Here is a 12,899-nt window from a genome sequence, read left to right on the forward strand (position 1 = left end):
GCTGTGAAAGAACACCTTGGAGACGTTTTCCCTCTGTCTGGGACTACCCTGCTGTCCTTGGCCATGAGGATGGGAGACCTGGAAGTGCCCTCAGCCAGCACTCTCTGACCCATCCCATCTGCTCTCACCAACTTCACCGAGTCAGGATTTCTCAAGAGATTTATGAGATCAATTCTTTTCTACTGTTGGCGTTTCCTCTTCTCCTTGAGCGCTGTGTGTTTGAAGTCCTGGAAGACTTTGTTGGTGCAGACCTGGGCAAAGAATTCCTTGAGTAATTCAGCCTAAGGTGTATCCACTGAGCTTTAGCCTCAGTCAGCTCTGAGCCCACATTTTCCTTCTTTATTTTTATCACTTTGCAATAGAAGTTCTTGTTGCCTTTTTTCTTGCCAATCTCAACTATAATTGAGCTTCAGCTTTCCATTCTCTGGACAATATTTCTGCATTCCTCCTTCGTAGCATTCCTTCTTGCTTCCATCTTTTTTGTACATTCTTTTACGCTCTTGGATTCCCTTTTTAGCCAAACCAGACTCTGTTCATGTCCTTATTTTCCTCAGGATTGTGACAAGGTTATTTTTTTTTGGGGGGGGGGGGGGGTTTGTCTGTTAAGACCAGGTCTGTTGAGCTCCTTTGCCTTTCAAAGATGCCACCCATAAGATCCCATCTATGAGGTGCCTGAATAAACTGAATCCAGGGTTTGTTCATCCTCAAGACTTTCCCACATCCCCCTGGTTTGATGGCCTTCCCCAGGCTCCCAGTCTGGTGTCACTCACAGAACCTGCTGCTCTGTCACCCACTGGAGTTTGGCTCAATAACAATGAACATTTATTTTATATTTGATAGAATCATGGAATGGTTTGGGTTGGAAGGGACAACAAAGATGATCTAATTCCAACTCCTACCACAGGCAGGGACACCTTCCACTATCCCAGGTGGCTCCAAGCCCCAATGTCCAGCCTGGCCTTGGGCACTGCCAGGGATCCAGGGGCAGCCACAGCTTCTCTGGGAAATCTTTTCCAGGACCTCCCCACCCTCCCAGGGAAGGTTTTTTTCCTGATCTGTAATCCAAACCTACTCTCATTCATGGTGTCTTCTCCTCTGACTGGGGCCCACCAGCCCAAATGATTCTGGGATTCTATGATTTGACTAAAATTGAAAGGGGTTTCTTTTTGTGTTGCTTTTGCAATATTCTCTAAACAATCTATTTGAGAGTGAGATTTTCAGGCAAGGAACTTGAAGGGAAGGGACAAATGTGGCCATAACTCACCCCCTTGTGCCCAGGTATTTTAACATCTGGAGTGCACTGCTTTCTGTGGTAATGCCTTTGCAATACTGTAACACAGCAGGATGCTTTAATGAGAGTTTCAACTTTAAACCCACAACATCAATGAAATTTATAGTTGTTAACATTATTCAAACGTAGTTTCGGGGGTTTCAGTTCCCATTTTATGTTCATGTAGGATGAAAAGTCGTTGTGTTGGCTGGCCAGAGTCCTCCTTGCACTTGGAATTTCTATAAAATAATTAAATATTGTTTATTACTCTTGACAGCACTCTTAGTATGCACTACAGAGTGGGGAGGAGGGTATTTGTATAGAAACTTGTGCTAGAACCTCTCTCTCACTATTTCAGCTGCTTTAATGTTCTTGAATGCCAAAAGTGCCTTGCTCACATTTTGGAAAATACCACAAAAATGTTCAAGAAAAGGAAAAATTTACATTAAATTCCAGTATCATCTTCTGTGATCATAGAGATGCTATCTGATATTCTTCCAGATGGGTAAATTTATCTTCAGACATTTCATGTTTCCATAATCTTCTATCTCATTGTGGTCTTTGGAATTAATACACAGAGCAAGACAGTTAAAGAGCACAAAAAAAAAAGAATGGAGAATTTCTTGAGGGAAAAAATTTCAGGGGGAAAATGTGGTGAGCACTGTGATTAAGCCACTCTGCAGAAAAACGAAATTGTTAAGTCTGCAACTGATTAAGTTGAAAGAAAAGAAGGGAAGTCAATATGTAAAAAAGTGCACGTACAGTTAATCTTTCTGGTAAGGAAAATCCAAGTTGTTTCTCCCAGAAAAGAAAAAAAGCCCCACCAAACTAACAAGCACACACCATTTACAGAGCTCTGAAGTTGGGGTAAGGCAGGCAGGAGGCTGTGGGAAGATTTTTATTATCATTGGCTTCATGTTAATTCCAGCACCATCTCAGGAAGCAGTAAAAATAAATCTGTGTGTCTCTTGCTCTATCAGTCTGGGAATTAACAACTTCCCTATGTTGTGTCCTTTAAAGAATTCCTTCATGACCCCTAAAAGTCCAGCCTCAGTCTCTCCATGTAATAAGTTGTTACCTGCTGCCAAGTCTCCAAGAGCTGCATCATCTGTTCTCTAAATTGTATCTCTCTGGTGTAGAAGCCTGTGTTTTGGATTCCTAATTAGCTTCTTTCCCGCTCTGTTTATTTTCCTCCCCTCATGGCAGCACATGAGGGGTTTTTTTTATTTTTTTTTTCATTATTTAAAAACAGATACGTGAATGGAGAAGCAAGAGAAATCAGTGTGTTCCAACAAAGCCTGTAATCTCTTCCTAACTGTGCATCCAAACTTAAATTAGATTTTCATGTTGTAAAACCATGGACTTGGTGTTGTAATCAGGCTGCTCCCAGAAGACAGGGCTGAAGCCTCCTGAGCTTTGGGGGATTTTCTCCCTGAGGGGCCGGAGCGTGTCCAGAGAAGGGAACAGAGCTGGGAAGGGGCTGGAAAACACATCCTGGGAGGAGCAGCTGAGGGAGCTGGGAAAGGGGCTCAGGCTGGAGCAGAGGAGGCTCAGGGGGGACCTCACTGCTCCCCACAAGTCCCTGCCAGGAGGGGCAGTGAGGGGGGTCAGGCTCTGCTGCCGTGTGCCAAGGGAAAGGAGGAGAGGAAATGGCCTCCAATGGCACCAGGGAGGCTCAGGTTGGAGATTGGAAACAATTTTTCCCTGCCAGAGTGGTGAGGCCTTGGGATGAGGTGCCCAGGGAGTGCTGGAGTCACTGTCTCTGGGAGTGCTCAGGAGGAGTCTGGATGTGGCCCTTGGGGACAGGCTTTGGGGTGCTGCTGGTGCTGCTGGGGTGGCACTGGGTGATCCTGAAGGGCTCTTCCCACCTTGGTGATTCTGTGATTTAGTGATGAGAAGAGGTAAAATTTCCTGCTTAAAGGTGGTGGATAGGTGTTCCTGGTCTCAGCTTGTTATCCACGGTGTGCAAAGGACACAATTATCAAGGTGTGTCTCATGGAAAGTGACTGGCAAAGAGATTTTCTGGCTGTTGGCCTTTGATGGCATCTCCCTGACTCAAAAATAATGTGGGAAAACTTTGTGGAGCCTGTTACAGCTCCTGCTGGTTTGTGTGTCCCTGCCCATGGCAGGGGGTGGAACTGGATGATCTTCAAGGTCCCTTCCAACCCAAACCATCCCAGGATTCTGTGATTTGTCATTAGCAAAGGCTTTTGTGATCCAGACTTTGCCTGGGCCTCCTATAACCTGCAGTTCTGATCATCATGAAAGCGAGTCAGGCATTTGAAAGATGCTCTGAAATCTCTGGGTTTCTTGCATTTTGGTGCTGACACAGTCCCAGGAGTTGCTGGTTTTTCAGCATGTGGGTGGATGTTTGCTCATCTTGTCACCAGCACAGACATTGTGTCCATGGGACACTCACAGCTGGTCCATGGACTTCCTCGATTGCAGAGCTTGAAACACCTCCCAAATCCATCTGAAATTCAGGGGAAATCATTTTCAATGGTACTTTTTTCTCTGATTTGGGCTGCTCTTACCCCCGAGACAAGATTGCTTTTATAGGAATGAACAACATCATGTTTGTGCCCGTGGGAGAAGCAGATTTGTGGGCTAGACGTTACTTTTTGGGCTTACCTCACAGGCAGCATCTTGAATGTGTTTTATCTCTTAAACAACTGGTCCTGAAAACGTGAAATGGAGGAGGATCATGGTACAGTTCAGATCTGTTTTAAAGTGGCTTGAACAAAGTTCTCACAGTAGGGTTTTTTCTTCTTTTCTTTTTTTTTTTTTTTTTTTAAGTGTAGCATTGACTCATTTGGTGGTGTTAAAGTGCACTTTCTACTTATCCCCAGTGGAAAGTTAGTATTCTTTTAAGTGAAACTATTTTAAAAGCAGAACACAAGCCTAAAATAAGCCAGTGTTCTCTAGAGCTCTCAGAAGGTGTAGATTTATTTACTGTAGTTAAATCATAATTAGTTCTCAGGGGATAGTGTATCTTTTAAACTGCTTTATTGCCACCATATTGGTTTTCTAAATAATCAGAAACTGCTGCTCTTATATTTTGTAGTATGAACAAAAATTCCCTGTAAGTAGAAACAAATGTTTAGAATTGCTGGTTGTCACTTGCTGAAGATGGGGACTCCAAAAAAAGGAGCATTTCAGGAAAAAGTGAAGAAATCCAAAACCTGTGTTATCAGCACTTAAATGAGCTATGGCTCTGACTTACTTCAGTCTAACAGATACAATAATGTTTTACATTATCATTTTTCAGTTAATCTTTTTTTAATATTTAATGGGTTTGGGTCAGGACTAAATGTTCACTGAAAAAATGGAGGTGCAACGTTAACATAAAATATTACCTGATATTTAAGCCTTGATTTTCATGAATGTAGCTTAGTGTTGCAGCTGATAAGCATGTGGGGTTTTTGGTTTTTTCCCCTAATTGGCAGGTTAATGTTCGAGTTGCCTGAGGAGATGGGTTTAATAGCAGTGGCTGTTCGACAAACACAAGGGAAAGGTGAGTAAATTTCCTTATTTTACTAATAAATGTGTATTAAAGTCATGAAATAGGACATTTTAAGATGCATTATGAGCATTTTTGATAATATAATCCATGGAATAAGCATGTCCTCTTCTCCTCCTGCTTAAACTGTGGATTCAAGCTCCAAACCCAAACGTTAACAAGAGACCAAAGTAAACATTTTCAGGATGTTTGGTGGCTTTTGCAGAAATGATTTAGTGGTCTCCTGGTTCCTGCCAAGAAAGTTTCACCAGTCATGAAAACTGCCATCACTACACTCAGTGTAACACAAGTCAGAGCTCCAAATTAAAACTAAAACTGGGTTAACTGGAACAAGACTGGGGCTTGACTTGCTCTGAGATTGAGTCTGCAGGACCTGCCTGAGCAGATAAATGTAAGCAAGTCGTGTTTCTTGCCCAGAAAAATGCTGGCACTTCTTTGAAAGCCACATTTATTCTACTGGAAGAGCAGAGTGTGTGGCCCAAGAAGCTTTTCCGAGCACAAATCCATGAAAAGATGATCTCCTGGCTTTCAGTGCAGGATGGTTCAGAGTGTGGATGCATTTCTGGATGCACACAGAGCATCTTCACAAATGCTTCTCCGCTTAACAAAGCAAGATCTTTTGAAATGTGTCTGTTAGCAGAGACCAGGAAAATCCTGAAAGCAGGGGATTTAGGACATGCTGGGAAATCGAGTAGCAGCTTGTACACTGGAATCACAGAATAGAATTACAGAATGGCCCAAGTGGAAGGGACCTTAAAGATCATTTTGTTCCACCCCCTCGTGCACCTTCCACAAAACCAGGTTGCTTGGAGCCCCATCCAACCTGGCCTTGAACACTTCCAGGCATGGGAATATTAAAAACCTTCTGGGTTTTTTGAAGAAAAAGCTTTGCACTTTGACCCTTTTCCTTTCAAACTTAGTTTGGAAACTCCATTAAAGGACTTCTGCTAGATTCTTGGATGCATACCTTTAAATCTTTCTCTTTAGTTGTTATTTACATTCACAAAGTGATCTCTTTTTATAAATATTCTTTTCTTGAGTTGAAGTTACCTTTTCTCCTCTCCCTGCCCAGGTCGTGGTGGAAATGTTTGGCTCAGTCCCGTGGGCTGTGCCCTGTCCACTCTGCACATCTCCATCCCTCTACATTCCAACCTAGGCCAGAGAATTCCTTTTATCCAACACCTGGTGTCCTTGGCAGTGGTAGAGGCAGTCAGGTCAATACCAGGATATGAGGTATGTCCTTCTAATTTATCTCAAAAATCCTGCTTCCATTTTCATTAAATTCAGATTTTAGCTGTGTCTTTTATTTACAGAAGGCTGAATGCATAATGCAGCATTCAGCACCAAGATAGTGGTAAACTTCACCTTGCTAATGTTTGATTATTGATCTGTTTGAAGAAATCTCATAGCCATATGTTGAATATTTTTTTACTGAGCTGATCAAGTGAACTGCACTCATAATCTTATGAAACTTAAGCCTCAATCCTCAGCAGTAAAGAAAAAGTCCATTTTGCTTGCCCAACAGCAGAGTTAATTTGTTTTGATTTTGAAGGAGAAGGAGGAGGAGGGAAAAATGAATAAAACTGACAAATCCCTTTCTGCTTTTTTGTTGGTGCTGTTTCAGTGGTCACTTTATCCCTTTTAAAGGATTTTTCCAACCCTTGTTTAAGGTTGAAAAACTGATTTCTAAAGCAAGAACTTAGGAGAATTGCTCTCGAGAGGGAATCAAGTGTCCTGTCATCAGTATTAAAATGAAGAACCAGTCTTCTTCATCACCTCATATATCTCCTTTTTAATGTTACCATTTCCTAATATTTGCTAACTATAAAACTTTGGTATTTTACAGAAGTAGTTAACTAAAGCATATGTTTCCTATATTACAGAAAATCAATGACTTATACACATTTACACATGAACTTTATTATAGTGGCACCCAGTAGCTTTGCTGGAGTTTAGGGTCTGTCAGCCTTTCTATTAAAACCCTCGAACTTCAGTGCTTCATAACCTGACTGTAAAACCAAAATGCTTCAGGCTACAATTTGCAATATAAAATATTTGGCTGGAGTGGATAATTTGACCACTTTAAAACGAAGGGACAAGAGTTAGTTTTATAAAATGCGGGGCTGACTGGGGAAAGGAGCTAATTTATGAATAGAGGTGGTTTTGCTTCTGTGTGCCTGCCCTGGTGTAGTGTGGCATTTTTTAATTTTATTCCATTCAGGAGGAAAAAGGTGAGTGAAGTACCAAATATTGTTGTAAAAAAACGTGGATCAATAATGTGTGTACTGCGCTGAGCTTTGGGAGGGTAAAGAGCTTTCTGTGACCGGGACAGATCTGCTGAGACTGAGGGGACATCAGCCCTTGGCAGGGCGGGAAACCAGAGTTAAGGGTCTGGATTCAAATATGTTACAGCAAGAAAATTCAAAAATTTATCAAAAACTTGGTGCTTAAATTTCCCCTTTAGACTCAAGTACTGCAGAGCTTTTCTTTATGTCCATGTCATGCCAACTGCAGCAGCCACGAACAGTGGGATAATCTACAGAGTCATGGAATCCTGGAATGGTTTGGGTTGGAAGGAACCTTAAAGATCATTCCAATCCCTGTGCTGGGCCCCAGGGCTGGGGCAGCTCTGCAGGTGGGCTCTCACCTGAGCACAGGGGCACAGGGGGAGAATTTTCTCTACCTCTTTGCCACACCAAAGGTGATACTGTCAACTGCTCCTCATAATGAGAATCCTCCTGAAGTGCTCCACCAATGCTACTGAAAACTGAACCCTGCTTGAGGAACCATGCAGGAACCAGCCAGGGAGACAGTGACATCCTGAATTTCAGAAAGGAAATTCAGCAGACAGGAGAAATCCCACTTCACAACCACATAAATACTTCAGAAATGTCCTAAACCTCTCCCTGCTTTCAGAAACAAAAACTGTGCTGTGTGACGACATCCCAGCCCTGCAGAGCAGCTTTTGTTGAAACCACAGGGCTGAGCTGAACTTTGCACTGGCTACTTAAACACAAAAAGAAAGCAAATGTGCTTCCTGCAGTTTGAAACACTGCCCATGACTGCTGCATCCCTAGGGGCAAATTATGGGAGGTGCTCCAGGACTGCAAGAGTCGCATTCCCTCCTATTGTAGAGGATGAAATCCCTTTACAGATGTGTGAAAGCTGCACCTGGGTCCGTGTCTACTTTCCTGACAGATTTAAAAGCCAGGGAGGAATCCATGACACGTTCACTGACAGGAAATACTACCTGATTGTGCTATCAAAGCATTCTGAGAGAAAGTATCACCAACTCACATTCGTTATGGAAAAGAACTTGGCTCCTTGCACTGGGGAAAGGTTTGTAGGAGACTCTGGAGACATGGGAGGTATGACAGAGTTAAATGGTGGTATCAGTGATAAAGGGGGAAACCCACACCTGTAAGACACCAGACAGTAGCTCTGTGACTGAAGTGACAACAAGCAGCAAGAACAACTGAGTCAGTTGGGTGTTCTCATGACTTGGCCACAGAGTGGATTCACCAGGTACCACACAAAATATCACAAAATACGCTGGAAGTGCAGCGTGTTCTTCTCTTCCCTCACTAGAGAGAGATTCTGCTGTTCTCAGAATGGGAGAGCAAAGCATTCTCTTGATTTAAAGCCCATTTGCATCCTCAGCATTAACATCTGACAGTGGAACTTCCAACTGAGCCCTCAGATCTGCTCTGGCAGGACCAGAGCAAAGGTCCTGCTTGCTGCTTGTTCAGCAGAGTCAGTAATTGTGGCAATCCTAAAAACAAGGACTGACTGATGAGCTGAGACAGGAAGGACATGGACCCTGGGAAGCCAGTCCAGAGGAGGCAGCAGGATGAGCAGAGGGATGGAGCAGCTCTGCTGGGAGGAAAGGCTGCGAGAGCTGGGATTGTTCAGCCTGGAGAGGAGAAGCTTTGGGCTGAGCTCAGGGTGGCCTTGCAGGGCCTGAAGGAGCTGCAGGAAAGCTGGAGAGAGACAATTCCCAAGGCATGGAGGGCCAGGAGCCAGGGAATGGCTTCCCAGTGCCAGAGGGCAGGGCTGGATGGGAGATTGGGCAGGAATTGTTCCCTGGCAGGGTGGGCAGGCCCTGGCACAGGGTGCCAAGAGCAGCTGGGGCTGCCCCTGGATCCCTGGCAGTGCCCAAGGCCAGGCTGGACATTGGGGCTGGGAGCAGCCTGGCACAGTGGGAGGTGTCCCTGCCCATGGCAGGGGTGGGATGGGATGATCTTTAAGGTCTCTTCCAACCCAAACCATTCCATGATTCTCTACAGACTACAGAGTGATGAATGAGCCATAAATATGTCTAAATGTCTGGTTTTGTTTCTTCAGGACATTGAGCTGCGAGTTAAGTGGCCAAATGATATTTACTACAGTGATCTGATGAAGCTCGGTGGAGTTCTGGTCAACTCAACACTCGTTGAAACAACGTTTCATATTCTCATTGGTAAATGTCTATTTTGAAGCTTTTCTGTGCTGCTTTTTTTGCTGAGGGATTTTGTTATCAATGTCTGTGTCAGTAAAAATGGCAACGACGAGAACAGATAATGACAGCGGGCATAAGGAAATAAAGCACAACCTTAAATCCAGAGGAAGCACAAAGAGTAAATGTTTTCGTTCTTCTTAATAATTCCATATGCTTGACAAGGAAAACACAAATGCAAGCATCTGGATTGGTGTACTAGAGTTCAAAGAAAGAGCCTTACATGGGAGAGGGAAATTGTCCTCCTTGATTTATGGCAAAACCAATGGAATAGACTGAAAACTCCATCCTTTTTTCCTAATTTATGTATTTTTTGTACCATGACAAATAGTTAAACGAAGAACATGCCTTTTAAATCTGAAGAGCTACATACACAGAGCAATGTCTTAATTTTTTAATTATCGAGATGTTTGTATCATCTCTAGTCTGATAATCATCCTGCTATTTGATAAGGAAGTTTTTCCCCTAACCAACAGCATTCCAGATCTGCTTAGAAACCTGTCAGAGTCTGGTTCCAAAAATAATTGTCTCTGCTGTGTCTAAAAAATTGAAAGAAAATTCCTTAGCAAGTGTAAAAGGTTAAAGAAAAAGATGACAACGTTTGATTGATATTTGAATGTAGCACAAGTAAAGTATCTTGCAAAGATGGAGTGGTCATGATGTTGTTTCTGTCAAAGTTCTGTGTTTTTAGAGGTGCAAACAAGCAAAAGAGTTGAAAAAATCACCTTCTCCTGTGAGACATGCCCAGACATGACATTTTCTGTTCAATTTATATCTTCATTTTGTAAGTAATCTGCATCAACAAAATGGAAATTGCGCCGAAATTTAAGAAGTCTCTCTGAACCCCATCAACCATTTACAGCTTCCATGTTTTTCTACAGCCTGGTTAACACAAGGAAAGCAGAAACAGACCCAAAATAGTTCATTGTATCAAGTATCTCTTAAGCACTTTCCATGTTTGGTTTGGACCTTGTATTTCTTACCCTAAACACCAACATTCCAATTCAAATGGAGACTTTCTGTATCCGTTCTCTCTGATATCCACAGGAGTGGTAGGTCTGAGGTATAAATAAATGTCCATTTCCATCAGTCTGTTTTCACCTGGGAGCTTTTAAAATTGCAACCTCCTTGTTCCATATGAATCCAAGGATCTTTTCCATCATTCCAGTGAGGTATTTCATTGGGAATACTAGAGGGGACTCAGGACAAGTTTTTGTATGAATAGGAGTGATGGCATTCAGCTTCCCCAACAGGAAAGGTGTGCCAGACCCATCACACCTTTTCTACAGCCGTGCAGGATCCTTAGCTAGACACAATCCCAGAATCCCTGAGGTTGGAAAAGCCCTCCCAGTTCATCCAGTCCCAGCTGTGCCCCATGCCCACCTTGTCCCCAGCCCAGAGCACTGAGTGCCACGTCCTGTCACTGAATTCACTTTTTCCATGGCATTCCTGGAAAATCTCCCATAAATGAGGATAATGATGAAAATCAAAGATCATCTCTGTGGCTTCACTGCTCCAAGAAGGACCTCAGGAGAGTAAGATCAAAGACAAACGTGCAGATGACACGCTCCATGCCGAGACTTTTAAACACGGTTTTAAAAAAGCCCAACCAAAGAACCTTTTTTTTCAACCTGAAATTTCAAATTTAAGAACTTTACGGTGTTGGGACTTTTGGAAGAGGAGTTCTGAGAAGAATATACACCATTAATGTGAGGGCCAGACTCGGAACAGGCGGAGGAGCCAAGCACCAGTGGAATGCAGGGGACAGCCAGCGAGCGTGACCTGCGAACGCTCCTCTGCCTCTGCTCAGGCATGCCCAGATCCTCATGGATCCACCACTGGAACATCCATCAGCCACATCAGCACTGCAGGGGCGCTGCTGAATGCTCAGTTCTCACATGGACACTGCAGAGATGCCCCCAGAGCCCCGAGCACCTCATGTTTCTCAAATTCCCTGGCTGCCTTTTCCTCATCGTGTTCACTCCCAGGTTTTGTGCCTCAGCAGAGCTCCTGGTCTCAGGGCGTGTGTTGTGTCCCAGTGTTTGGATTGCTGAGCGGTGATCCTGAGGCTGCTGATGGACCCCAAGGCCCTGTGACCCCCTTCCAGGACCAATCACAGCTTAATGGCCAGGGTGTCTCTCTTCCCTTGTGCTGTACTGGAGTGCAAAAGGCTGGGTTGGGATTTGCTGGCACAGCTCGTTGGATTTTCCAGTTCATTTTCCTTTATCTCTTTCCAGTAATCCATTTCAGCTCATTTCCACAGGACTGGTGTGTTGGGATCACTGGGCCTTGTTTGTGTGCACTCTCTGACTTGTTAAAAATCAAAAACTCCTTTTCACTGAAGAGATCCTTCTCCTCAAAGTTAATACAAATTACCTCCATATATGAATTATTAATAGCAAGTTTACAAAACAAGGCACTGCACCTCCTTGCAGATGGAGCTGCATCGTGTCCAAACCTGATTGACAGACAGGGGGGTTTTATCCCAAATGTCTGAGGAAAGAAAAAAACCCCAAATTATTAGGAGAAAAAAATAAACAGGTAATACAATATATTTCTTTACATCCCTCGAAGCCTGTTCCAGCAGGCTGCAGAAAAGGCCCCAGGAGCCATATTTAAACGAGGGAGGCATTCTGCCAACATTATTCCAGCTGGAGAAATCTCAGTGAGAGGCTTGAGGCTTCTAAAGGATATGCTGTGGTGAGATAGATTAGGCAAACTGGAGTCTCACAAAGTTAAAGTCAAATCTTCTGGGCTTTGCAGAGCAAGCCAAACAAGGCTTAACAGCCGAGAGAAAAGGCTGGATTTTTGGAAAGGGCACTCAGCTCACTGCAGTAAACGGAAAGGTCTCTGAGCTAAATGTTAGACTGGAAGATAAAACTCCATCTTACAGTAGGATCAGTTGTTCTGTGAGTGGGCTGAGGACATGCCAGCTTCCAGGGAGTGAAAGAATGTCTCACTTGGATGGTTTTGGAACCAAGGTGCAGGTTATCCTCTTCCCAACCCTCTCTGATGGGGTGGGGTGTGGTTGAAAGGCTGTCCTGGATTTGCTTCTGTAAATCTGAGGAGGCATTTTGAGGGCAAGGAGCAAAATGTGAACTGAGAACTGTAATTACAGGAGTAAGAAGATTCAAAGGTGTAAGAGACTGAATTAAAGCAGCTCTGAAAGCTGTCCTGAGGGATGATTGTATGGAGCAGGTGAATCAAGTGCTGGCTGTGGTGGTAACAAAGTTTGTCTCTTTGATTGTGTCCTTCTCTTTGTCTTCTCCAGGCTTTGGCTTTAATGTGAATAACAGCAACCCCACCATCTGCATCAATGATCTCATTGCAAAGTTTAACAAGGAAGAGGGGACAGAGCTGAAGCCTCTGAGTGCAGACTGTCTCATTGCAAGGACTGTGACTGTGCTGGAGAGGCTCATAGAGATTTTTCAGGAGAAGGGGCCCAATGGAGTTCTTCCCCAGTACTACAAGTATTGGATACACAGGTAAGAATTATGTTCTTCTCAAACTTTCTTTTAATAATTGGTAGAAGAACTCCCGAATATTTTCTTTTTTCCCACTAATTTCCCTTTAATATGAGTGAATAATTAAAATACACTCCCAAGCAGGATGCA

General features: G+C 43.6%; 1 protein-coding gene across 1 annotated transcript in view; it reads left to right on the forward strand.

Moving 5' to 3' along the window:
- Nucleotides 1–12,899, forward strand: part of HLCS (holocarboxylase synthetase) — a gene marked incomplete at its 5' end in the record, with an annotated part of 107,283 nt that overhangs the window by 89,977 nt on the left and 4,407 nt on the right. Inside the window, 4 exons of the mRNA XM_082279289.1 lie at nucleotides 4,717–4,784; nucleotides 5,863–6,023; nucleotides 9,135–9,249; nucleotides 12,557–12,770. Coding sequence (XP_082135415.1) covers nucleotides 4,717–4,784; nucleotides 5,863–6,023; nucleotides 9,135–9,249; nucleotides 12,557–12,770 — 558 coding nt within the window. The remainder of the gene's footprint in view (nucleotides 1–4,716; nucleotides 4,785–5,862; nucleotides 6,024–9,134; nucleotides 9,250–12,556; nucleotides 12,771–12,899) is intronic.

The sequence above is a fragment of the Coloeus monedula genome (assembly GCF_965178545.1).
Source record: "Coloeus monedula genome assembly, chromosome: 3".
Classification (NCBI taxonomy): Eukaryota; Metazoa; Chordata; class Aves; order Passeriformes; family Corvidae; genus Coloeus; species Coloeus monedula.